This window comes from Notolabrus celidotus, chromosome 22 (assembly GCF_009762535.1).
Source record: "Notolabrus celidotus isolate fNotCel1 chromosome 22, fNotCel1.pri, whole genome shotgun sequence".
Taxonomy (NCBI): domain Eukaryota; kingdom Metazoa; phylum Chordata; class Actinopteri; order Labriformes; family Labridae; genus Notolabrus; species Notolabrus celidotus.
Genome location: NC_048293.1, coordinates 7,877,546 through 7,904,648, shown reverse-complemented (window position 1 = coordinate 7,904,648; position 27,103 = coordinate 7,877,546). Strand labels below are relative to the sequence as shown.

General features: G+C 40.2%; 1 protein-coding gene and 1 long non-coding RNA gene across 6 annotated transcripts in view; one reads left to right on the top strand and one right to left on the bottom strand.

Annotated features, from left to right (window-relative positions):
- cdin1 (CDAN1 interacting nuclease 1) overlaps positions 1 to 2,589 on the bottom strand; it is a 57,497-nt gene extending 54,908 nt beyond the window's left edge. For both annotated transcript variants that reach the window (XM_034675471.1, XM_034675472.1), the window contains exons 1-2: positions 2,456 to 2,589; positions 2,045 to 2,167 (exon numbers count right to left, since the gene is read on the bottom strand). In XM_034675471.1, the coding sequence (XP_034531362.1) occupies positions 2,045 to 2,145 (101 nt within the window). In that variant the 5' untranslated portion in view covers positions 2,146 to 2,167; positions 2,456 to 2,589. The remainder of the gene's footprint in view (positions 1 to 2,044; positions 2,168 to 2,455) is intronic.
- A 31-nt stretch (positions 2,590 to 2,620) lies between these two features.
- The window catches only part of LOC117806517, a 58,741-nt gene continuing 34,258 nt past the window's right edge, over positions 2,621 to 27,103 (top strand). For 2 of the 4 annotated variants that reach the window (XR_004629681.1, XR_004629682.1), the window contains exons 1-4: positions 2,621 to 2,813; positions 3,537 to 3,605; positions 4,068 to 4,100; positions 15,670 to 15,807. This is a non-coding gene — a long non-coding RNA (uncharacterized LOC117806517). Of the gene's footprint in view, positions 2,814 to 3,460; positions 3,606 to 4,067; positions 4,101 to 15,669; positions 17,114 to 24,137; positions 24,895 to 27,103 lie in introns of those variants that run through there. The other 2 variants (XR_004629680.1, XR_004629683.1) reach the window with 2 other exon arrangements.

Sequence of the window (27,103 nt, the reverse complement as noted above, 5' to 3'; positions counted from 1 at the left end):
TATTGTTCCATACAGTATAACTTTCTTACATTTTTGCTCTGGGGCATGGATGAAGTCAGCAAAACTTTGCTTGACAGTTGTCATAAATTAGACAGATAATATTGTTGCATGTCATCACAACTAGACAACACCACCTGATGTAAATAACAGATTGAAAAGTTACAGTCGGACCCTTAATGCACCAAAATATCTGTGTGTATTCCCTAAAATCTTCCTATATATCAATCTAATGGATGCATGTCCTTAAAAGGGAGCATTGAAAATAAGAAAAACATTTGATCAAATGATTAATTAAAATACAACAGGCATGTCTGCTTCAAGGAAATAGTTAATATAATGCTGATAAACAACACAAAAATTAGCTGACTCTACTTTTCTTCATTTTGAAATCCCTTATGTAATTTTAAAAGATTTAAGACCCAGATACCTGTCTTTTCTATCTGTCTCACTATCATAACACAGCCAGTCTTTTACCCACCCCCTCAGTGAAAGCTTGTCCACAACAAAACCCAAGTCTCCCCCTCCCTACCCCAGCCTGCCAGCCCCAGCCTGGCCAATATTTACGCAGTGGCAGGGCTCCCACACAGTCCAAAGGGACAGGAGGAGTGTGGGGCGAGGGAGGGGGGTGGCTGACTGCCGTGCCTGAGCGCATGCTAAGAGATGATGGATGGCCTAGTCGATATGTTATGTCTTAAGAGCCTGATTTCCTGCCAGTCCAATCACTAACCCTCCAGAGCCCAGCTCAGCTGATTGGACAACCAGAATAATTTCGCAGGCTGTGAAAACACTGCTGCCGTGCCTGTCTGTCAGGCCCAGTGACGAGACTCAGGGATTTTAAAGAGCAAGGGCCTCCCCAAGATTGGTTATGGTGAACGAAATAATAACAATAACCAGCAAGACTAAACAAAAGAGCCGGCACCTCTGGGAGAGACAGATCATGCAGAATTATTGGAATGAAAAACCTCAAATGTTTTCCTTTAATTATTACACCCTGAAGTACAACTTTTGAAAAACCTGACAGTCGGACTGTTTGTTAAAGATGGTTTAGAGTTTCTTTTCCTTTGGAGAGGAAACTCAAAATAAACATTCAAAAGGACCTCCTGGTGTTGGTACCTAAACATACAGGATATTGGATGAACTTTATACGCATGACATATTCTGTAAAATGCTGACATTGAAAACAAAGACTCAAGCTCAAGCTCTGCTGTGTTCCCTTTAGGGACCTGATACCTTCTTCTAGATTGGTGATTAGGGCACAATGGGAGTAGGAAGCTCCAAATACATACGACTTTGTAAGTGACCTCGACGGGATCAGCCATGGTGTCCTGGTGGCCTTGGGGGATTACACATGTTACGTTCAATAAAGTGAGGGCCCTCAGTGTCAAGGAGAAAGGCAAACACAACCATTAACCTCTCTCTTCGATTTCTGGATGTTCGGGCGCTGCATGGCAAAACATTGGCTAAAGCTTTGCATGGTGGAAGCTTTTAAAGGAGCCTGTGTGGAATGAACAAGTGGTTAAAATATGTGAATTAAAACTGGTTTTAAATTATTCAATAATATAAGATTTCAAAAGTGCAACTGGGGGGCACGGACTTAGCCTAATGGTTAAGTTGCGCGCCCATGAGGCGGTTGCCCCAGCCTGCAGCCTCCTTCCTGCATGCCATTCCCCCACTCTCTCCCACCTTCCTACACTATCCACTGTCCTCTCCTCTATGAATCAAGGTGTAAAAGACCCCCCCCAAAATAATATGTAAAAAAAAAAAATACAACTGGGACAAATGGTGCTGCTACGGAGGGACAAATAGACAGAGTACAGCATTTAATTTACCATAACATGCTCTCAAAAATGTGCATTATAATTATAAACATCTATTTTTTGTTGTGCATTTCATACATTGGGCAATGGATAACAGCGCAGAAAACAGGAAGATGTTTTACTTTCTCACCTCTTTCATACATGAACACACACCCACGATCTACAGTTGCTATACATTTGTTAAGGAAGCAAACAACAATTGCAGTCAGGTGTGTGTAAGCACTCACTTTGGGAATCTTTCCTTCAGCATCTTCATACATTGGCGGGTGGGTCTCAGTTGCTCTGTCCATTTTGCTATCTCTTTATATTCAGCTCGTGATAATCTCATCTTCCTTTTTAAGATACAGTGTCTGTCAATATAACAGAGAGTGAGCGTTACAAATACTGCACACGGTTGCAGTTACAATCTGATCATGCAAAAGGTAAACAACAGAGCAGACTGACAGCTGGTAAAAACAGCTGTACCTGCATTGCTAACCACACATAGCTTTGACTTATTGCTAACGCTTCACACAATACGCATATCACATAACAAAACGTTTAGATGTATCTGCGAAAGATTACCAAATCAGTACTTAATGCATCAAACTGTACAGTATGACTGTGGGAAGGTAACATCATGTGAAAGGGTTGTTTACCATTGATTCCGGGTGCCTGTGGTTAGTTCCCGATAGCTGCTTCCCGCTAGGAAGTTGAAGTAGTGGCTCATGTGAGAGCAGTGCGTTGATTGGTCCATTCATTCACAGCGCTGAGTATACAAAAAGCTGATTGGTTACTTCACTGCAGGAAGGCAGCATGGAGCTGAGACGTGCTGCTGCTGCGCACTTTCTGCATCTCCGAAGCAGCACAGGATTGTCGTGAAATGTAAGCGGTACAAAAGCAATTTACTAGACATGAAAATACAGAAGCTCTCTCATAACCCACGCAGACAACCTCACAGTCCAACAAAACAAAGAAAGAGGTGGATATGGTGAAACTGTACGGACGGTGAACGATGTAAGTCACAGAGGAAGAAAAAGTGACAGTGATATAAGGCGCAGGAGGAGAAAGGGGGAGAGAGAGAGAGCAGATACGCCTTTCTAAGAATGAATGAGAAGCACTGATATACAGTAAACCTTCTCCATACAATTTCAGTCAGTTTTTGACTGCACTATTTCTGTATTTGCATCTACTTCATAGTAACTTTGAAGAGTTGCCTTTTAAAGCATGTTAAAACCTTTCCTTAAAGACAAGCACTTTTGATTTAATTGTGGTCATATTTATTTGTTGATTATGATAAAGTTTACTATATCTTACACACAAGGCAATGACAGTCTAAGTAATTAAGATTTTTTTCAACTATTAGTTTGCAAAGTCAGACTTTCATCCTGCTTTTAATGGAGATTACAGACATTCTAGTTGCATGAGCTCCTTTTGAATCCCCCTCCTTCATGCATTAGTATGAGCATTTAAAAATCCCTATGATTGAAAGCACACTTTTTTTTTTTTTAGATTATAATAACACATTTAAAGCAAATCATTTTAAAGTCTTCATAAAACTGCCATTGTAACCCTGCATTTTAGGAAGACATGAGGCTAAAATTCTACTGCAGTGCATAGCCTTAATGGACTTTATCCCTGTACCTTTGCTGTGCTTGAATCAGGGGCGCGGACAGGAATTCCACACCCCTGGGAGAATCATGGTCCCAGCTTTTCTTAATTATTTCCTACAACCTACAGGAATTTTGAAGGGCCATCCTTAGCTGTGGGCCCCCAGAATCATCAACACCTTTCACCTCACCAGTAAAGGTAGGGCTTTAAATGCCTCTGGCAGAAATATGTAAATTAGGTAAAGATGATGATGTACTGTTGAGTACTGTAGTAAAAAAAGACTTGAAAGATTTGTAAAACACACAAGAATGATGTTGAGCAAAAAGTATTAATGTTTGCTTTGACGACTGATCTAATATGTTTGCTCAAACAGTAAAGACAGTAATCAAACAGGTTTTATATTTGAAGAGATATTTAAATGAAAATATTCAATAGTTGATTATTTGATTTCTTTATTTCCCTTTGAACTAAATGATTTCTTCTGTCCAGTGTTGATTAAAGGAAACATGGCGATAGGACTAAAATCTTTAAGACCTAATTTGTCAAATACATCCCTTGAGATCTATATAATTTTACAATGGTATTGTTGTGTAATTAGTCTCTGAACAGTGCTAAACCTCAACCCTAATAGATTTTCTCTTTAACCTTCTCTCTTTACAGACGAGTGAAGTGAAGTCACAAAGACATTTTATGGTGAGTTTTACATTCCTCTGTTCTTTTTTCTGTATTTTACATTTTGCAAAAATAAAATATCACACTCATCACCACAATTAACACAACTAGCTTTAACTAGTGCGCAAACATCCTAACGTTTAATTGGTGTCACTGTCTGCAAGCCTATGACAGAATAATTCTGCAGTCTATTCTTTTGACAAACACACTGCTTGTGTCTTCTGTTGTGGATGAACAATGCACTTCTGAACAGACAGGCTCTATCTGACCTGTGGTGCATCAGAAAATAGAGCTCATTGTTGTTGGGCAGTGTAGTATGATGTCTGAGATGAGCTGAGGTCTCGGGCTGTGTGTGTGTGTTCACCGGCACAGTCCCTCGCTCTGAAAGGGCTCGGTGCGCTGTGGTGGCTACAAAAGGGAGCTGTGTAGTGGGATTGGTATGGCCAGATAAGATCGGGGCCTCTGAGGAAGTCTGGTCTGATTGCTACAAAGGGCTGAGGTCAGGGGCAGGAGGAGCAGTTTACTCATCTAGGTATCAGAGGATCAGGGGGGTTTTGGTGGGGAGCTGCGTGTGTAATAGGTATAAATGGATCAGTGTAATGTGATGGTATAAAATGATAAAAATCAGAGGAGGGGTTGGAAGGCGGTGTACTGTAATGGCCCCGAAATCGAGGGGATTAGAGATTTTCTAATGTGTGTAGGTGGCTCATGTGTTTGTGTGCATCTTTGAGAGCAAAGGGATTGAGGGGATGCAGGGAGAAAGATGAGTGCTTTGGAGGCTACGTGTAAACAGGGCAGTGGTACACACAGTGCTGTTAACCAGCTGTGAAGCCTGCTCACAGTGGGGGATACATTTACAAAGGATGTCTCCCTCTGATATCCAGGAGATGCTGCACTGATCCCTGCTCCACTGCTCTCAGCACACCATTGTAGTGCTAAGCACCGTTCCACTAATGGCACTTATATACCTTAATGCCTGGAAAACATTTACATTTCGCTTGCAGCAGAAGGAAAGTGGCTGTTGATGCAGGAAAAAAAAGTTTTTATCGACAGCATCTTTAGACAATAAATCTAAGATTTGTGAGGTTGTGTAATTTCCTTTACTCATTGCGCAGTTTAAGGAAATTGCAAGTCCTCCCATGTCTCGCACATTAGTCCCTCCTTACCATATCCAGTTATATTACTCACCGTACAGAGAGAGCATTTCGTTACACTAGACTGTCAGCATTACTGTCATAATGTTTCTTTTTTTTCCATTTCTAAAGTCAGTGACTTCACTCCTCTGCACCACAGAATTGCTCTCCAATCTTCAGGGAGTCTGGGATCTCTGCTCTAAAATTCACAGTTTAAACATGAGGCAAGCCATAACCAGGAAATGCCTGTAGTATTAGCAAGGTATCGGATTCATGCGTTCCCCCCTGAACAGCATGACTGCCCCTGAAAATCCCACATCCATATTTTACATCACGGCAGACAAGGCACATGTGTTTCAGCCCAGCTTTCAAAGCTGTTTCTTCCATTTATTTTATTATCCTTTAATGAATTTAATTAGAGGACATGTAATTAAATGCAATTGTGCTCACCCCTCTAAACATACACACCCATGCACGTGCACTCACATGAACATATTTGGCTGTGAACCACTCAAAACAACATGTGCGATGTGAGCAAATATACTGGATTAATAGGGGATTGATAATATTTTGGGATTGTATTTCACTCTAAACGGCTGCACGCGGAAACAAAGGCTGCAGCCCAGGCTCATTAATCATAGTCAACGGGCTGCCCGGGTGCAATTTGCATGTCCGAGGTGGCTGCACATGCTGCCATTCGGACTGGGTTGCTGGATCTGCCTTGATTTGGCCAGGCTGTTAACGCTGTGTCAATCAAGGATAACCCAATAAGAGTATGACAGAGGAAGAGGAGAAAAAAGTATCTCCTCATTACCAGACAATCATTCCCCTCCCTCCTTTATTCCCCTGTCTGTGCAACTTCTTATTTTAGTTAAGACTAATTACACACAGGCCCAGTTTCAAATGAATCCTTTCTGGTACATTTATTACTGACAGTGTTATTTTTTTTAAGACATACTAAATATTTAAATTGTAAATATATTCAATTCTAAAATGGTTATCCTTTTTAGATTTGTAAATGTCATCCTAATCTAGTCATATTTAGTTTTAATGATACATCAAAAGTCAATCTAGCAATTTAGCCACTGAGACAATTGAATAAATGTTTCACTTTTATCTATAAAGAAAACTTTTCTAGTTCCTCTTTTTTTTTTTTTGTCATTCTCAGTTCGGATCCTCACTTAGCCATTTTAACTACAGATAATTGGGTCGAGACGTGATGCAGCGAAGTTCAAAATGTAGCACAATTTCACAAAGCTGTAATCTCACCACTGGCTCCATACACTGAATTTTAATTATCTCATCATGAACTTAAAAAAAAATAGGCAGTGTTTTTAATGGCTTTTTAACTCCATAAGAGGCTTGTATGTGCATGTGAGATGCATGTGCAGCTTATTTGTGTGCCTGACACACACACACACACACACACACACACACACACACACACACACACACACACACACACACACACACACACACACACACACACACACACACAAACGCAGACACCCACCAAAGCCACACACAGACATGTGAATGCGCCTTGTGTCTGGTCTGGCCTCTCTACCTAGCTGTGCTGCCGAGGCTCACGCTGTGCACTCCCTCCCCTCATCCCCTAATATCCTGGAGGCATTTTTCTCATTATCAAATATTGTTTGATGTCTTTGTTTCTTGATGATTAACCATGGTCACCAAACACTGGTCTGGATTGTTTAAAATTTAATTTTGGGGCTCTGAAGTACCTGCAGAGGGGCTGACTGGTGGGGACACGCGTATTTTATGTATGCTATTTTTCACGCTGAAATGCAAGAGGACACACACTGAAAAACACAATAAATCCTGGAGGAGAATCATTAGTGGAATACTAGTGCTTTTTATGACCATTGTTATTCAACGCTGTATTGAGATGCAGTAAATTATTCTGTTTATTACGGCTTTATGGATTCACTCCCATTTTCAGAATAATTATGTTGTTTCTTATTCAGCATAGATAAACCTTCTCTCCATATACATTTCTATGTGTTTTAATATAAATTTACTGCTAGAAATATGCACTGTGAATATTTATTTTTCATCCACAGCAATTTTATGTTGCTGCTTTTATATATATTTTTGATTTCACTGACCGTGTGTATATTTTTGTGGTAATTTCAACATCATAAGACAAACCTCTTGCCTAAGGAATTCAAGATTTATGACTGAATCGACATTGTAAGCAAACAAATAGGGAAACAACACTCTCCCCTAATGTCAGCATGTCAAAACTATATTGAATACTTGAAATATCTGTGTATCTGAGGCTGAATAGCAGCCATTGTATCGGTCTAATGATATTATCCTCTGAAATTTGGAGAGAAAGAAAAATGGCAGAAATGAGCAGCACCATTGTCTGCCCCGTTTTTATTTAAACAAATTGCACGAGCAGAGAGACACAGAGTGAGGGGAAGAACGCGTGAGAGAGAGAGGGAGAGAGTGCTCTGTAAATGAAAGGTTATGCGTCGTCCCATGTGTTTGTATTGTCAATAACTGGAGAAGGCTGTCAAGAAAGTGGGGAGATAAAGGTCAATAACTCAGGCAAATGTGTTTGTATTTGTACACTCCTGCTGATAGCACAGCAAACGTCAGGGCCCGTGTGTGTCTGACACCCCACAACAATAACACAAACAGTGGGGCTACGGCGCTGGAATAGTCATTATTATTGTTGGTGCTGAAAATGAGAGGGAACCTCGGCACATGGCTGTGACAGGCGGCAAAGTGTCACTCAAACGTCACTCTGTAATGAAACACGCCGGAGATCAGAAAAGGCGATGAGAAAGTGTAAACACAAAGAGATTATCATGCTGCATGATTTGGATATTTGCCTTATTTTACATGTCTCTGAATAAATACGATCATTTTCATGTTGAATTGGAAGCACTTGAGACAAATGTAAATATTACTATAAGTTTTTCTTTTAAATTGAAGTTTTAAAATATAAATCAACATTTTATAATCCTTGCTTTTCACTCAGATCTGCTAATCTGGCCTTCATATTTTCAACTACATTTTTAGAACAAAATTAAAAGATGTCATTATTAATGGCGCTATTTCTCCCAATTGAATTCTGAATTTTACATTTGCTGCTGTAAGAAAAAAAAGAAGCAAATAAATACATTACATTGACTTTTGTTTCTAAACAAGGTTAAGCTGTAATCTTACGGCATGATTTATTTTTCATGATTCCTATACTGTTTGTGTTCAAGTGTTATTTTATTCTGCAGCCATTTAGTGTATCTCTCCGTGGCCTGGAGTGTAATAAACGTGCAATTAACAGACTTAACTAATTCATGAGGAACATTGTGAAACTAACGAAGGGCATAACTACTGTACAGACGCTGCTGTCATTGCTGGATATTGTTATTGTTCTGTTTTTAATTGCTGTAAGAGCAAGAGGAGTAGGAGGAGGAGGAGGAGGAGGAGGCATGTTTTGAATATACGTCCTCGGTTACCATAGCAAAAAAAAAAAGAAAAGAAAGAAACACTGGTTCCCTCCTGACACTTATAACTAACGTCAGAGGTACGTGGAGGTGTTAACTTCTCTGGTTTAACCAGTTAACAAACAAATTACCCGTTTTAATGTACAGCACAAAGAGAACATATAGAAGAAGTAATGCCTGAAGTAAGAGTGTGAAATGTTCTGCCCATTCATGTTGATAAGTGGTCAAAGATATGCTCCCAGTATATTTGTGCCTCATTAACACATAGGCTTCCTTTTTTTTTAGAACAGATATTATTGCTGCTGCTTTGGAATCAGCATAAAATAGTCTGCTTACTGTTGTTAAGAAAATGCAATTATTAAAGCTATAAATCATTTCAAGTTTTAAGGCTTTAAAAATCAGCTTTTTGCTTGAAGTAAATTGAAGTGTAAACCCAAGAAGCCTGCTTTCTATTGAATCATCAGCACACAAGCTTATAAAAATGTGCAAACATTGTCCTATTGTTGTGAGCACAAGCAGCAAAATGTACTTTTAGTGTAAGTAAATAAAGTCCATAGGGGGACTCTCTCCATCTCCCCCCTGTTGGTTTGTTTGTTGCTTGTGCAGCTTCGCACGGGCTTGCATTACATATGATTATGGAAATGCGGAGCTGTTCCTGTGCATTATGGGCCATCGCATTGTCGAGATCCTTTCTAAAGCAGTCAAGTAGCTATTTCTGAATTCTTTTATTATCTGAGAGTGCAACAAAGAAAGTCTTTTGTTCACTGTTTTGCCGCACACACACTCAATTGCATTCACAAACACACACACACAGTCCCATACACGCGCACTGCTAAGGCTGCTGTCCATGACTTACTACTGTCCCCTAGTGGCGCTCGCCTTTACAGTCTTTCTTTACTCTCCATTTCCTTCAACTTTCCCCTCTCTCATTCACCTGACTCCCCTCTGTCTCCCCCCCTTGTCTTTGCCCTGCACTCCCCCTCTGTGTGCCCTCCTCTCTGCCTTATCATGCTCAAACATTTAAAGGCCTGATTTGTCGTATTGTATGACAGAGAGCTCCAATTATGCATTGCTGTGTCCACAGTGGCTTTGGCTTCAATGGAGGGCTCAAACAGTGTCAACAAAAACAGGAACCCTGATGTTTTGTGCCCATTGTGAGGCCAAAGCTCTTGTCAATAAGGTATTGTTGGGTCAGAGTGCCACACCGAAACTGCAGTAAGAATGTTATCAGACCTGTGGAAATAGGGTGTGTGCATTATAGTGCCAAAATGTAAGTATGATTGTTTGAACAAGCCGACAAAAATGCACTCAGGGAACAGATTTAGAGCACTTCTCCACTCTTTATTTCCATGCACTTTAATGAAAAGAAAACTTTTGTTTTTGCAACTGTGACTTTTAATCGTATTCTATAATTACACCTTCATTATTTATCTTTTTAGGTGTATTTTTAGCAAAGTCAAAAGATCATTCTTTTATCATTGCGATCACTGAGCTAAGCCTCTGTTCCCTCAGCTAACAGTATGCATTTTTATATTTTTGTGTTTTCCTGCCCTGATCACTCTTATTGCAAGCCCTAATTGCTGTGATAACCTGGAACAGTGTTAATCAACAACAGGGTAAAAGGGTCAGTCTCCCTCCTGGCGGCTGCACGGACACACACAGTCAAGTCAGTCATGTCAAATGACCAATTACACAGGTTATAGAAGATGGCACCTCCGTCTCCTGTGCCCTGTCCCTCCTGGGATCGCTCCGCAACGAGAGGGCTATCACTCAAACCCAAACCACATTCATTCATTAGCCTGTTAAGACAGGCATCAATTATTCATTACGAAGGTGGCCAGTGGATTATATCTGTCAGCACATGGCTTATTGTATCAAAGGTTGATTATGGCCTTGTTGATTTAAGGTACACTGTAGCCTTAATGGTATAATCCAACTATTTTGCATAAAAACAAGTATAAATTTAAAGTTTTGCTTCCCTATCAATCTAGCTTCTGTCTTATTTCCCATCATAATAATTACTTCAACTTTTCTTTAAGTGCATTCATCTGATTCCCTGTATTATTTTGTCATTACTCAGCAAGATTTAACCAACTTCATCCTGACTTCTCACACAATATGATGTCTTCTTCTTGATTTATGAGTAAATCATGCTCACCATCTTGCCTTTATTATTCCTGTCCATCTCTAACAATCTTGTGCTCACCTCTTTTTCTTTTTTTTCCCCATGGCATCATCCTGAAAAATTCACACTCACTCCACTCTGTAAAATATTTTTATTAGAATGTTAAAAAGTCCTGTGGGGATTTTTCTTTTGGAGAAACTCTCTGAGAGAGAAACTAGTAAAATAGAGTTGCCTAACTGCCTCGGCTGGGACTACAAGCGTGGATATACATTAACAGTCCATTGTTTCCTGTGTATGATTTCCCCTGAACAGCAGACTTTAACATATTTAAAAATAAAGAAGAGGGTAATTATGTATATACCTTTTCTTAAGCAATAGTGCAAAACAGCTGAATATCAAAACAAACATTTTTTGATCATTGTGTGAGGCTTATAAAGTTGTCCCCTTATTGAGCTGCCAATGATAAATGCATTCAAGTGTATTTCCTCATTTTTGCAATGATATGCAACATAGCAGCTTGCACAGCTCCAAATCTTGAATTGGATACACAGTAACACTGATTACAGTTAAAACAACACTCAGGCACCCAGAAATCAAACATTCCTCATTCATTTTTCGCCATCAGTTGATAGGAGGACTGAATTATATATCAATTAGTTTGTTTTTTGTTTTTGCCATTTTTTTTATTTGCAGAAAAAAAATGTTTTGGAATTATAAAATATCAGACTGAGGTTCATTGCTAAGTAGGTTTACACCTATGAGGATTTTTTTTAGGTGTTTTGGTGCTTAAACAAATAATTTAGAAGTAGAATATATATATGAGTAAGAGGATATTTAACATGAGTACTGCTTCTGTCAAAAGTTGCAATGGAGAGCTGTACAGTACATTTGTGCAGGAAGTTGCAAGATAATGGATAAATGCAACAGTTTATAAATTACTCTGGGTGTGCAAGGTAAAAAACATTACTTGAGTTCATTGTAGGTCAATTTAACACAATAAGTCTAATTTATTATTCCAACATCACTCTAATGTTAAGTCACTCTGCACATTATCCAACAACCAACCTTTCTCCTCCTTTTTGACCTGCAGGATACCTTTTGGAAAACACAAGAGATTTAAATGTCATTTGAGCAAACAGGTTGGGAGTGAGGCAATGCTCTAGCAAATAAAGATGGAGTGTGTGGGAGATTAACATCCTGTTCCAACACATAGCAGCACACTTCACTGATGTTTGCAGGGTTTTTCCAGGACAAATCTGACCTCAGGCTGTAGAAAAGTTGTTCAGAGCAACAGACAGCAATCAGGAGAGCAAACACAGCATGTAAATATGCACCATGTAAGAATATCACTTCCTTTTTTCTACACTTTTTGATCACATTTTCTTTCAGTTACATGTTGTGATAGAGTAAATGTGTGTGTGTTTTTATCTGTGAAGAGAATATACTGTACATATCACTTTTTTTTTTTACATAGAAACACAGTGAGAACTTTATGTATGTATTTCCCTCCTCTAACCTTTCCTCCTTTCACCAACCACCGCAAGTGTTAAAACAATATCCAAGTGTCATGTTGTCGCACGATGTCACCACTTCATAGTTAGAAAAATTCATCAAAAGGAAAAAAAAATCTGGGGTGTGTCGCTGTTTTCAGAGTCGTAATGCAGGATAAACATTGTGATGAGGTGAAAGAGCGCAGACCTTGGACTTTGAGACACAGCAGACACTTTCACATGATGCAATGACAGCTCTGTGGGATGGTGGGAAAATTAGTTTTTGCTCGGTGTAAAGAAACTATTCATAACAGATTTTTTTGTAGGAAACATTAACAATTTTTCATATGGATCAAAGTGGCCATCTGGTTAAATTCATAGAGGCTATACCTTATTCCTGCACCTCCTTTAGTGCTCTCTGAGGATTTGTTTAATTTTTTGTCTCCCCTTTTTCCCTCAGGTTTGTGCAGCACTTGCAGACTGAGTCTCTCTCAAGAATGTGTCTAATTTAGTGGCTAAGAGGCAGATTTATACCTGTGCTAGTCATGGAGAAGGTTGCTCCCTAGAGAAACCCAATGACTGTTTACGGGCAGCCCGACAATGCCTTAGCAGATGATGAAGCACCTGCCAGACTTCCCCCATGTCTGCTCCATCCCTTTCTGTCTGTCTGCTCGCTCTCTTTCTTCCTCCTTTCCTCCTCAGCTTCACTCCTTCCTGTCTCCCGCCCTTTCTCTCGCTTTGTTTCTTGTCTCAGTCGAGCCACATCTCCCTCAGTTTCCATGGAGTTCTGCTTTTTTTTTTTTTTTTTTTTTTTTTTTTTACAACTGTTCCTGCTGCTCTCCCTAGAGTGAACCCATCTTCTTACCCGGTCTACCTCTGAGAATAAGAGAGTTTTCGTCCACACACACACATATGCTGGATGGACAAATCGACAGCAACAAACACATGCCCACAAACACACACACAAAAACACACACACACACAAACATATTCCAGCGGACAAAACTGTGGTCAGGTTTTGTTTATGACAGGGAAAGGCAATATCGAGATTGTTTCAGAGTAGTGTCATCACATGAAATGTATCGCTGTCAGGAGTGTGTTTTATATGTCAGGGCCCTCGGCTGAAGCCATTTTGGGAAACAGAAATATCATATCATATGACCTGCTCTGGCATAAAAGTAAACTATCAGCTGTAAATCCGATACACAACTACAGCAGTGTGTGTGTGTGAGGAGGAAAGGATGCAAGTTCTTTATGATATAGTGCTCACTCTTACGATAAAGGTCAACGGTTTCTTGCTGTGAAATTCTAATTTAGATTTTAGACTCTTATTTTTATTAAGAGTGACAAACGGAATGTAGAAGTGTAAAAGATTCAGATTTCTATAAAGGTTTAGGTTTAGGATGGTTTTTTGATACTTTGGGGGAAGAGAAAAAAAAGTTACTATGAATTCCTGTTTTGTTTTGCTCCCTTTTGAATTTAAAATATAGGAAAATTTATTTTACCAAACCTACAGTTAGAATAAAAATAACTATACAATTGTTTTCAATTTTTTCAAAAGTCAATGCAACATTCCTTAGACAAAGACACACCAGAAATATTTTCAAATCCAGCTTCAACTTTCAAATGATTTAATTTGATTACTTTTACCCAAAAAAGTTGTCTTATTTTGACTTCATCAAAATAACTCTAACTTAAAATATAAGGCGAGTTTAATAAATTTACAAACACCTAATATATGTCTTTATTGTTTCTTATTTAGAAATCTAAAAAACTTCCAAGGGCATGTAAACTTCTCTTTAACCGCCACCCCAACATCTCATCACTCAAAACAAAAAACAGAGATAAAGGGGAAAAAAACATAAATTCAAATGTGAATGCCAACACTTTATAGGTATCTTTAACAGTAAAATAGACACTCTACTGAAAAGTAGAGAAGGGGAAGAAAAACATTCAATCAAACTGAAAAATGAATCTGTCCATTAAGTACCTCTCATCCCATTTTGAGTCGTAGGAGGTGAAAGTTTGGGCTTCATCCTGGACAAGTAACAGGGCTACTTTGGAGAGGCAAACAACCAGACACACATCTACTGGCAATTTAGAGTCACTGGGCATGTATTTGTACTGTGGGGGGAAGCTGGAGTTCTCTGAGGGAACGCACACATGCAAGGGGAGAACATGCAAACTCAGTTCAGAAAGGCTCAGCTTTGAATCAAACCAGGAACCTTCATGTCTTGAGGTGATCATGCTAACCACTGCAGCACAATGTAGCCCAAAACTGAAAAAGCAAAGATATAAAGTAGCAGTGGTAAACTAAAGGGTATTTCTCATGCTTGAACAAACCTTCCAGTCTGTTAATAATTGTCCCGCTATAAGTAGTCCTCTTCAGTTAATTGGCGTCTGAGTGTTTGTTGTCTTTTTTTCCAAAGACATACCATAATTAATATTGTTAATCCCAGCTCCATGTCCTTTAAAGGAAAGTCCTTACAATCATTATTGATAACAGAATGCACAAATTAATAAACAAAAATCATCCTATCTCCATGGATCCACATGTCAATTGATTGTTAAATCATTGTTGACCTCTTCTCGGTCACAGAGCTGTTATCCCACTTCTTCTTTCCCTTAAATATCTAGGCTGCATTATACTCAATGGGCCGTATCTCATTAATGTATGTGGTACGATTCTGCACCTGTAATTAACTGTCACTTTATAAACACACAAACACTAATAACACCCTGAGCTTTTCTGGGAGAGCCCGGTGGTGGCAGTAGCCCATCCATCAATGTCCCTAATGAGCCTCCATACAGACAAGTCAGTGGAGGCTTCCTGGGCCTATCAGTCCTATATTTCACGCTCACTATGATAACCACCCAAATCCCTGCTAACACGATACCAGCTGAGATAGGGAAGGTAATGTGTGTTTGTGTGTGTACTTGCAGATTGTGTGTGTGTGTTAAGGGTCCTGAAAAAAGTTCCCATTAACCTCACTGTCATTTTAGCGTTGTAGATGTTAATCAAAACCAACACCATTAAGTGTGAGGTGCTTAAATGGCGTCTGCTCTTAATGTCGCCATTAATAATATGATGCAGAGAGAGGCCAACACAAGGAGCTAATGAGGTGTCACAGGTCATTTAGGCCAATCAGAAGCCACCACAGGATGTTCGCCAAACAAAGGCCCTGGCTCTGCTACAGTTTTGTACAACATAGCTTGTAGAGGAGAATGTAGAGGTCTTGTTTATTTATGTTCTCAGCAAACCCAACCCTGAAGCTCTGCTGCAGCTTATGAGTGATAATCCTCATCCTGTTTGTTTGAATTTAACATCTCACCATGTCTCTTTTTCTCTCCCTCTCTGTCTTTTAGGCTACAGAGGCGAACTGCACAGAATGTGGTCGACATGTTTAGATAACAGACGGATCTACAGTTTCAGGAGCTGAGGCCCTCACGCTGCAGGGACGGATTTCATGCTCTGGGTTGTCACCAGGACAAGACTGAGACAAGGTTTGGATTGAGACTAGAGTCCTGCTGGGATAGGAGGGGGTTTCTGAAAATATTTAGAGTATCATTGGAAGTGCTGAGGACACATTTGATGGACTTGTTATAGCAGACGTTGGTGTTCCAAAAGCGGCCATAAACGTGGTTTCTGATGTGGCCAAATATATCCAGCACTTGGGAGCAAAGTGGGTCAGCAAGTTCTCTCATGAACTTTCAGTCTAATATGAAACTTAAGGCTTAGTTTTTATTATTGCAAACTTTTACTATTTTCTATGTGAGTGAATCTAAAAAATGTTTCCACCAAAAGCCCATATTTAGTCTTTTGACTGTCGGACAATACTGAAAAAAGGTTCATTGTAATTTTCAAAAGTATGAGGTTATGTTCAAAAACCAAAAGAAACACAGTTAACAGGCAAAAAAGTTCATGGAAATCTAGAAATTCTTCACATTTTACACAGTAGATCCAGAAGACATCAATGATTTTTTGTTAGTTTAGAGGTATAAATCGTAAATTTATTATCAAAAATTGTTGTCCATTAATTAAAGGCAGTGTGTTTTTGTCCACCAAACCAATGACTTAAAAGAGCTTCATTTAGTAATAATTTCAACCTATCGATGTGTGAAATATTCTATATCTCCTCCAAGACCAAAACTCCTTCATCTATCTGGTAATTAGTGTAAGTGTAATAATAAGCAGATACCACTCTTGAAATACTTTTAAACTCCTTGATATTGTTCCTGCTTGTCAATCTGAAAGCAGCAGCAGTCAGCGTGTCGGCGGCTAATGACAGAGGAAGTGACGTCTGACAGCTCCGGTCTGCCGCCGTGGTCGGTCCTTTAAGAGCAAAAGGAGGTGTCCGCGTTTCAAAGCTAATGGAGGAGGAGAAAATGGCTGTGTCAGTCCTGTCAACGTATTATGTTTTAAACCTAGACAGTTGTTGTCGCTCTAGCAGGCCCATAATTTTATGCCATTAAAAGTGCCAAGGGGGAAAGAGTGAAGGAGGAAGGAAGCGAAGCAGGAGGGAGGGAGGATTTTTCTACCTCTTGTTCCCTTCATGCCTGATTCCCTGCCACTTTTGTGTTGGAAACTTTTGGCATTTCTTGAAAGCATAAAGACTAGTTGGAGCTTTAAAGTGATCATAAAGTCAATCATGTTGGCTCGAATTACCCGGCAATCTCTGTCAGTTAGTCGCTCTTTCAGACGCTTTGCCATAAGATGTGTGTGGGAGTGGGGTGTAGATGTGTGTGTGATGCCCCTGTGTACATTAATGTACAGACTGTAAGTGTGTATGACACAGAAGACTGAAAATAAAAGTGATGGCAGAAGAGGACTTCTTTTCTTTCCTAACCTGACATAAGTCAGATAAAATTGTTTGTACATCTGTCACTTAAAAAAGAGACTAAATTAGATAAAAACTTGATTTTTTTGGTCCTTAGAGGAAACTATGTGTACAAAATACTTTTGAAACCAGAGATATAAAACAAATCATAATGCCCCGCAGGTCCGAGCAACTCTGACACGTCTTTATGAATTGCCACTAATCGAAAAATGTTGGCGGGAATTACTGTCACTTGTTCCGATTTGTATGCATGACAACCTTTTTTCATCAGAAAAGAATACCAGACCCCACAAGGTCTTTCCGTTATGGGCAAACATTTGCAATTATGATGAACTCCAGCAGCTTATCTCAAAAGGAACAGGTCCTTACTGATGGACAAGTAGACGTTTTAATGAAATAAACTGCTTTGAGCTGATGAAATAAAGATTGCTCCACCTCAGGGCACACTCATATTAAATTATCAAGATGGTTACATGCATGCCGCTCCCATTAACTCAGGTACAGACTTATCAAACTGCGCTTGTTTAACAGAGTTTTTGTGGAGAAACTCTACTACATAAAGTGGATTCTTTTTTCGTTGTTTCTCAGCTCTCCCCTGTGGCAGCTAAAGGCCTCGCAGATTCTCTTTGAGTCCATTCAGAGGGATGAACTAATGTTAAAACCATGTGTCGTCCCCAGAGGCCGAGCAAGTAGACACTGTGATGCGTGCAGTTTTATGCGCGCAGATAAACATGGGCCCGATGGCTTGTCAGAATGCCTGTGGAAGGAGCCCAGAGTCCTCTGGCTTAAAACAATGTTGGTGTTGGTGCAACGGGGACTGACTGGCAATGGGAAACACCTGTGCTGGGGTGAGCAGCCGGGCAGTGTGCTCGGGGGGTGTTGTCATGGGGGGGTTACCACTGTGTAAAAAAGGAAGGGAAGGCATGAGGGAGGTATAAAGGCCACTACTTCCTCACCATTTGCAGCTGAGAAGTGAGGTCCTCAGGAAATTAGTTACAGTAATATCTTGACTGTTGCGCCTTAAATTATAACACACATAAGCCAAGCCTTTAGGCTAAATATGTTGAGGCATACACACATACATTGGCTGATACCATCGTAAATATAGCAGTTGGAATGGATGAGAAAACAGAGTGGAAAACTGAATTCAGAAAATACGACTTCAATATTCAACAATGTCTCCCAATGGTACTTTTTCTGCTGATTTGATCTATCCTGTGACATTTTCTGATGTCAGACATTTACACGAAGGCATTCTTTTCCCATATCATAATATCTGAGTGAAGATTTGGCTCAGCTGTGACAATCGGAGGACTTATTTTTGGATGTAGTCTCTCTCTGTGTATTGCAGAAGGTTCAGTGAGTAACTACAGCCACATAGAAAGCCTTCAATTCTTCTGGCATCCTGTGGCAGCATATCAGAAAACCTCAGCAAGGAGTACTTGGGTTTTTTTCCTCAAGCTGATGTGTATTCTGACTTTTTGTTGGCTTGCATGGCTTGAAGGTATTTTTAATGCAGAATTCCCAAATGCTTAAAAAAATTGGGGTTTTTTTCTAGGTGAATGGATCTTTTTCATTTCATCTCTTATCAAAAAGGGATCCTGCATGTAAAAATCCTCTTTAGGAATTTTCTTTAAGTATGCTTGTTTCAATGCAGGACTCACTCAATTCATTTTTATGGCAACACAAATGGATTGATCAAGGCAATCCATACAGGCACATCAGTTTATTGTTTTTTAAATTACATTTTGAGGTACAAATAAAAGTGTATCCACAGTACAAACATGCAAACCCCAACAGAGACAAAGAACACACACCACAGCACACATTTTTATAGCCACATATCATACCCTGCTGTACATCCATCAGCTGCTCTTCAGCGGCCCAGCACTCCACCCTCCAGTCAGGTTGATCATTCCATCTCCTGCTTTTCTATCCTGAGGTGCCTGCTGTCAATTTATCCGACTTCTCCTTTTAATTTCATCCTTTCCACAGTGTAAGCATCCATCTCTGCTGTGCAGCAGCAGTGTTAGAGGGTTCAGGAGAGGCTCATGGGTAGCACACACAATCCACACACACAACTGACAGGAGAAGCTGGTTTACAATGGAGTAATGATCTCGTGAAAGAAAGCATTGTGTACCTTATTTTGCAGTCCTGACCGGTGATTTTATATATTCTAGTCCATGATGAGTGATAAAAATACATTTTAAAGTCCTACTTCTGTTATGGATAGTATGCTGCAGGAAAGTTGTTGCTGGAAAGAGATTATTAGTACTCTGAAAACAAGCACACGCATGTCGCTCCAAGCAGTAACCTTCGAGGTTAAATTCAGAAGTCAAAAAAATATATAGAAAAACTGCTGTTGTTAAGTTGACTGACATGTGGGCACACGTCAGTGCCAGAAGGCTTAGGCCTCAGCTCTACCTCTTTGCCTTTATATAAGCTGATTGAAATTAGGCTGAGTCAAAATTTCTTATATGGTCCCTTCACCTCTTCAGAAACCAATAGGTGATGGCAATGAGACTACGTCCATGTTTTATCCATTCTATGGCCTTAAAAACATTATTTCAGAACAGAAGAATTTAATTTGTGGCTCCATGGCCTTAAAGAAGAAACTGGTCCTGAAAAACCTAGTGGCTCTAAAATACATTTTTGCAAAAGCAAATACCAGCCTAACCATTAGGTTATTGGTGGTCATTAGGATGTCATCATTTTGTCAGTAGTGCAATTTTCTTAAAGGGGGGTTGTATGAGGTATTTGTCATCAGCAAGCGTATTTGCAACAGGGGGTGTCGATCAACTCAGCCCCTTAGTTAAGAAAGCAGCCAAAGAACCGGGTCAGCTAACACACACACTCCCACTAATGAACTATTGTCAGCATAAGTATCTATTTGGAATTCTTTTAGCACTAACTTTGCAGTCAGAAAGCCAATTCATTTTTGCACTGTTCTCAGATGCAATACATGTTCTTCCACCTGCAGCACACTGATCAGTTGTTTGGGTCTGCAGGGTTAAAAAGAGACAACAATCCAGCCAAACTAAAAATATGAATGCAAATTGTGTTTGTTCACCAAAAGCTAACTTATCTCTTGTTAAGAAGGAGCTTTGTTAATACAGTTAAAATCCATCTTTACTGACACATCATATCAAATAATGAGGTGGCACTCTACTTTTGCAGCCGTTGATGGTTTGACTCTCGGCCATTATCCCCAGCTACATGTCATCCCCCACTCTCTTCTCCCCGCATTTCCTGTCTCTCTTCAGCTCTCCTATCTAATACAGGCAAAAATGCCCCCAAAAATAACTTTCAAAGATAATAAATACAAAAATAATAGTTGGATAGGCCTTTCCAAGATTTATACAACACTAATACTGATAAACTCATCGTTCAGAAATCTGAAACCTGGCAAGGAGCAAAATATACAGGGATTTCATGGATGTACTGACGCTTAGAGTATCAACATCTTAATCTGACTTTGTATTCTGGTTATATAACCTTATGTGTTCACATTAATACATGAATGAGAAATCAGATGTATTAAAGGAATCATATGTGCAATCAGTAGATAATATTCATGTTAAACTCCATAAGCTTCATTTCTTTTCCTCTGACACATCTGGAATTCAAAATAAATTCCCCAAGCTCTGACACACAAAATATCATGAAGTTTAATCTTAATTTAGGACTCCCAGACCTACTTCCCATAGTCTTCCTTCATCACCTCTTCCTCTTCCATCTCTCTCTCTCCCTCTCTCTCTCTTTATGTCTCACAAAATTAATTACTGTATGTTTTATTTTATGAAGGTGTCAGGCAGAAATGATGAATGGCTTGTAATATCAAAAGATTAAAGACACAATGCAATGAAGGACGCGGCTGCTTACACTGTGGTAGCACTTACATGCAGACACATGTACACACACAGCATGCACACACAGTCTCTGGGGCCACTGATATCTGGTTTCATATTTGATATTAACTTACTGGGGGGAGCAAGTATGGCCACAATATCATTACCAGTGGTAGAGGGGCATAATAGAAGTGAACTTTTCAGAAAAAGGTCCTTATAATTGCAGCTCGGTCTTTCCTTGATAAAATTCCATATTGATATGAACACTGGTCCCCCTCATTACGGCTGCAGATGAAAAAGAGCATTTCAGTGTTCTTTAATGAGCGCTGTACCAGTGAAGGTCATCTTAATGGGGTTCAACTTGCTGTTGGGAGCCAGAGGTAATATTCTAATGAGAAAGAGCCACTACACCACTCCAGTAATTCTGTAATTGCACCCATGGATGCCATTTTATTGCTGCCTGTGCAGCTGTATTGAAGTCCTTTGTTGTCATTTGCAACATTTGCTTGTCCTCTCTGGTCTGGCTTGGTGGTCCAGCTGAAACTCAATACATGCACACACACTCACACATGCACACACTCACATTACCATATTTCAAATCCACTTCACACACCATGCAGTGTTTATTGGAAACTACAGTTAATTCATTGCTTACTTATGGGTGGGGAGACATCAGCACCAAGAAGACAGAGGGGATTTTAACCCCAGAACACAGCAGTGTGGCAGAGCAAGGACAGAGGCGATGTTTGTGTGCATCTGTGCATGTGTTGATGTTGAGTTTGCCTGAGTGCATGTGTTTGCCAAAAGAGAATCTTGGAGTGCCTGGGGCTGTTTATCCTCTGACTTTCAGCCTATGCTTTAGAATAACAAGTACCTAAACCCAGTATAGATATAAAGCTTTTCTTTATGGATTTAACTTATTATTTCCATTAACATTTTTTGCCCTAAAGTAAATCCAAAGTTAGATGTCATTGTGTTACAATGGCACAACACTGATTTTCCATTTCTTAAAGTAAAGGCAAGAAAGTCCAGCCATGTTTATTGCTAAATGCTAAGCATTCACAGCCATGTCCCTATTGAGCCTTTACTGACTGGCATAACATTTGATCAGCCTTGAAACAAAATGAGACTTACAATGCAAGAAGTGCCTCACTTAGGCCTCAAAGTAGCAACCTCACATTGGACAGCTCTTAAAAACAATGACAAATATGACATATTAGGAACTAGCTTTGGTAATTCCATTGTAAAATGGTAAAGTCAGTAAGAAATGAAAATGTGTTTTGCTATTATCTGCTAAAGAAGCCTCAAGTAGAGATGAGGATTGGGCTACAGTAGTCCGTTAAGCTTAGTTTGTTCTTACTGCCACACCTCTCGAGTTGTTTCATTTTCAGACTTGGAGTCTTTGAACAGTTGACTCAAGTGGCATCACTTTTTTGAGATATACATGAGATATCAGTGGAGTTCCCCTTTGTACAAATATAGGTACAAATATAGTTTAATCCCTGATTGCATAAAAAATACAGAGCATAATACCCCTTGGCGGCCAAGGTCACATTGAGGGAAGGGGCTCTCACTGAGCTTGAAATCAAAATTGAGGTTTGGGATGAATTTTATCTTGTAGTTGTAATTTTCCCAGTAAAGTAGAACTGTCTGAAGAAATTAACATGATTCTGACATTGCAATTTTGTGACAGTTTACTTGCCTGCCCTGTCATTCTTTAGTTAGAATGACAGGGCATGTTAATTGTACCACATGGTTGAGCCATAAAATCAGTGTCCCAAGAAAAAGTAGTCCAACAAATTGAATGTGACCAATGGCATTCTTTGAGATTCATCCCTCCCTTTTCCTCACTACACTGTCTCCTCTTTGTAGATCATGTAATTTCCAACAAATATTTTCACCATGACTTGTGTGCACATGGGAGATACATAACAGCACTAGAGGTTAAGGTTATACAGCTTTTCCCCTTTTTAGACCCAAAAATAATTTTCAAAGACAAGAACCATCAATATTCGTCTTCCCATCCAAAATTATTTCAGTGCAAGGCGATGATGAAAAAGATGTCACCTACACTTACTGAGTGAAAGCTCTGGGGCATGTGCTCTTGGGGGAATTAAAACGAGCAATTTGTCAAATTTCATTCAAAGTGGAGTGGAGATGAATTTCACTCTGACTCCTCCATCTTTGACTGACTGAAGAGAACCTGCTGTGTGTGATTCAGGTGGATGTGTATAGTGTGAGGGAGTTTTAAAGGTGATAAAAAACAGGCAAGACAGTGAATATCATCTTGTAGATAAGACAGCCACCCTGCTTTCCAGAGGCTACATCCGTTTTATCGCATCTGGCAGCGAATTAAGGCACGTGTGGCGGGGAGGAAAAAAAAGGGCGATTGAAAATGAAACCCGGGGCTAAGACCGCATTCAGCCTGACTGCTTTCTTCCTTCAACACTGACATTAGGCTTTGATTCTCACAAGAGATCCTCTGATGATGATGATGAACCATAAAAAATGATATAGCTCAATAAAAGTACAAAAAGGCGCGAGTTCATAAAGAGGACCTGGGGGCCGTGTTAGGTTTGGTCCGTGCCAGTGCATTCCTTTTCCCTCTGCTGGCTTTTAGAGATGATTACCTTGGATATTTATGGGTGAAATATTTTTTTGATTTGAGGGGAGTTAGTGTGGTGGCATGTTTGTGTGTGTGTGTGTGTGTGTGTGAGGCTGCATGTATCCAATACAGTGGGTTTTCTCTCTGAAGATCTATGACCTGTTGTGTGTTGAAAACTGGGATAACGTAGTATTCTTGTCATCACTGTCATTGTAAATAGCTCTGGAAAAAAAGCAACAGGAATATATGAGCACTGACAGAATTGGAAAACCGACTGGTATTGACACACGACTTTAGAGGACAAATGAGAGGGCTGCTGAAACTTTCTTGGTCACCTTGAAAGTCTAAAATCAAAAACATACAAATGGCTCACATGCTTTCATATATCATAATGAGACCGTGTCGATACATTGAGTTTTGTGTCAATACATCGTGGAAAATAAGCAGCGCTCTGCAGCCAAGAAATGTCAGCAACATATCGGACCTCTTCTCTCCCCTCCCTTCTTCTCCTCATTGATTCTTTTATCCTCTTCCTATTGAAGCAGTGCAGACTGGAGAAGGCAGGCTCCACCGAGCAGCAGCTCCCTCCTCTTCAGGCAGCGTGTGATGTGACTTGAGCCGTGTGATCTCCACCAGAGAAAACCCTGATGCATACAGGAAATAATCAGGGCAACACAGGCAAGGTTCAGAGGAATGCAAATATTTTCAGAGTGCTTAAAAAACAATACCACACACACACACTGCCGCCAAATACTCGTCCACCCCCCCAATGCACTCACGCACACATTTAACCACAATACATACCCACACATACATCACACAACAGAGGAACAAAAAAACAACAACCAGCCCCCTGACAAAACTCTCCCCAAGTGCATTTGCATAAAACATTAAGCTTAACAAAATGATTACACCTGACAAGTTGAGTTGGAGGAAGAACATCGCCGGTGGCAGCCAGTTACTTGCAGATCCTGCAATCATTCTCTCGTCAAGCAACTGTTTCATGGCCGCCTTTGTAGGCACTGTCACGCCGCTGCATCGTGATTAATCCTCCCCTTTTGTTTTCCTTTTCTCCCTTCCACCCCTCTCAGTCCCTCCCACAAATCCAATAAGTTGCCCTTAAATCAGGTTACCCTGCACCTTGCAGATAGGAGCATTGTGATGGATATGCCAAAATGCATGCCAGGCAGCATGTTTTTGTGCGGGAGCACTGTGAAATTGTACTGCTGTGATTCTGCATTATGGTGCTAAGTGTTTGTCTTGTAATGCAATTAAATGTGCATGTAAGCCGCCCCCACACTCCCTAAACTATTGTGTGCTGTATTTAATAATTTTATATACGCTCTTTTGTGACATTGCCATTTAACCTGAGGTGAAATAGAATAATTTAGAGGAGTATTAAAAGAATAACTTTAGAGTGTTTGCCATAGAGAACACAAGCCGGATCATCTCAGAAAAAAAGATGACTATCAAAACATTAATATCCTTCTCACTCATATAAGCCTGCTGAAAATTCCTAGCTCTGAATACTTTGCTGAAGGATAGCTCGCAGATAAAGAAAGAGAGAGATTATTGCCTCTTTTCATTTCTGCCCCCCTGGCAGCGGTAGGTATGGTAATATGGTTTTTGAATATTTGCAAGCATAAACTTAAGAAATGAGTACTGATAAGGAGTGACAGCAACAGAGGCAGCAGAGATCTTCAGCATGACAGGCGATGTCAAAAACCCCGGTGACGCTGTCACTGTGACAAACTTTTCAAAAGAACAATGCACACACACACCGTTATTGAAGTGAGCTGCTGCAAGCCTCTGACAGTGTTGTCCCAGCAGTTAAAAAATGGAAACATCACCTAATTATGCACGCTGTATTTTTTTCCTCTGAATACTTAAAGCCTAAAAACTTTCAACGTATGTCAATATATTTGCAGAGCGTCAGGTGCAGAGGCACACAGGGAGAATGAAAATTTAAAGCCAAAATCCAGACTATGAAAAATACATGGAATCAAATCTTAGAATATTTACATAGTCTTGTGTGTAAATATAAGTTTGATGTTAAATGTCCAATCACATATCAGTGTAGTATTTCAAATTGCAGAGTTACAGGAGTCAAATAGCTTGTATGTGTACCTGGCCAGTAAAGCTGATCCTGATTCTGATTCTGAAACTGTCAAGTCAAAAATGTTTCAAGTATGGACCAAAAAAATATGATTCTATCCTCAGCCTGAACCTGAACCTGACATTAGCCTCCACGAGAGCAGGTGTCAGTCCAACACGCTGGTTCTGATTTAAGCTTTTCCCCTTTTTAATCTTCTCTATTCTTTTATTAGCAACTCTGCAGACCTGTCTGCAAGAAGCCGTGAGGATCATTACTTTCAAAAAGAACCAGCTGGCCCATTGTTTAGGCTCTGCCAGCTGTGTCTATTTTCATAACCCGTTTTCCTTTTGTTCTGCTACACCTCCCTATAAAAGTAGAGACAGGAAGGCTGAGTTGTATATCACCATTTTCATGAACTCTTATCCTTATGATAGCCAAATGCTCAACACTGAGCCGCTGGTGTGTGCGCCTGCATGCATGTACAAGTCTGCATGTGTGTCGGCGTGCATGTCAGAGTGACTGTAAAGAGGAAGGCAGGGTCTGTAATCACCTAATCCAAACATACACTCAGGGAATCTCATTACTGGACCTAACAGTTCCATTTGAACCTTATCTGGTTTCAATCAGCCGCCCTTCATTTGGAGCAAGGTGCAGAAACTTGATTCCTTTTGTCTAGAAGTCTCCGCTATCAGAGCTCTCCTGTTTGTCTTGTCTATCAACATCTTTTACAGCTAACGGTATTTTAAATTCTCCATCAGCGGCCCGGAGAGTACAGTCAGTGGCAGTTGGGGAAAAAAAGCTGCTTCTTGTCACAAAGCTAGCAAGTAGTGCCGTCTGACATCAGGGGGTTTGAATGTACAGAATGGACGGCTGCCATGGGGAACTCCCGCTCACCCCACACCCTTCCACACTAACCCCAGTTCTTCCCCTGCACGCCCCCCCATCCACATGCAAACGGACATTAAAACGAAACCTGACCCTGGCCCTGGAATCTGTAAGGTACTGGTGTTTTTTCTCCTTTTCTTTTTCACTAAACTGGGAATCCTGCAGCTTTAGTGTGCATGTATGTGTATGTGGTGGGGGGGGTAGTCAAGAGTAGGGTCAGTGAAAGGTAACCAAGAAGCGACGTCAACGACTATGAAGTGAACTGTCCCAGGAATCCCCAGATTAAAAAACCCCAGAAGGTTAAGAGAGTCGGAGATAATCACAGGATCTGGAATTCACAATAACAAACTGGCCATATATCTACCTGTCTCCGGCCTTCCTCCCTGAGTCGGCCACAGGGTCAACCAAATGGCTGCATTCCATCAACAGCTCTTTTTTTCCCCTCTTGCTGGGCTCCCGATGAAGTGTCGGGAAGGATCAAATATGGCCTCTGAAGCTGGACTTTCCTCTCTCCTGTTTTTCACAGCC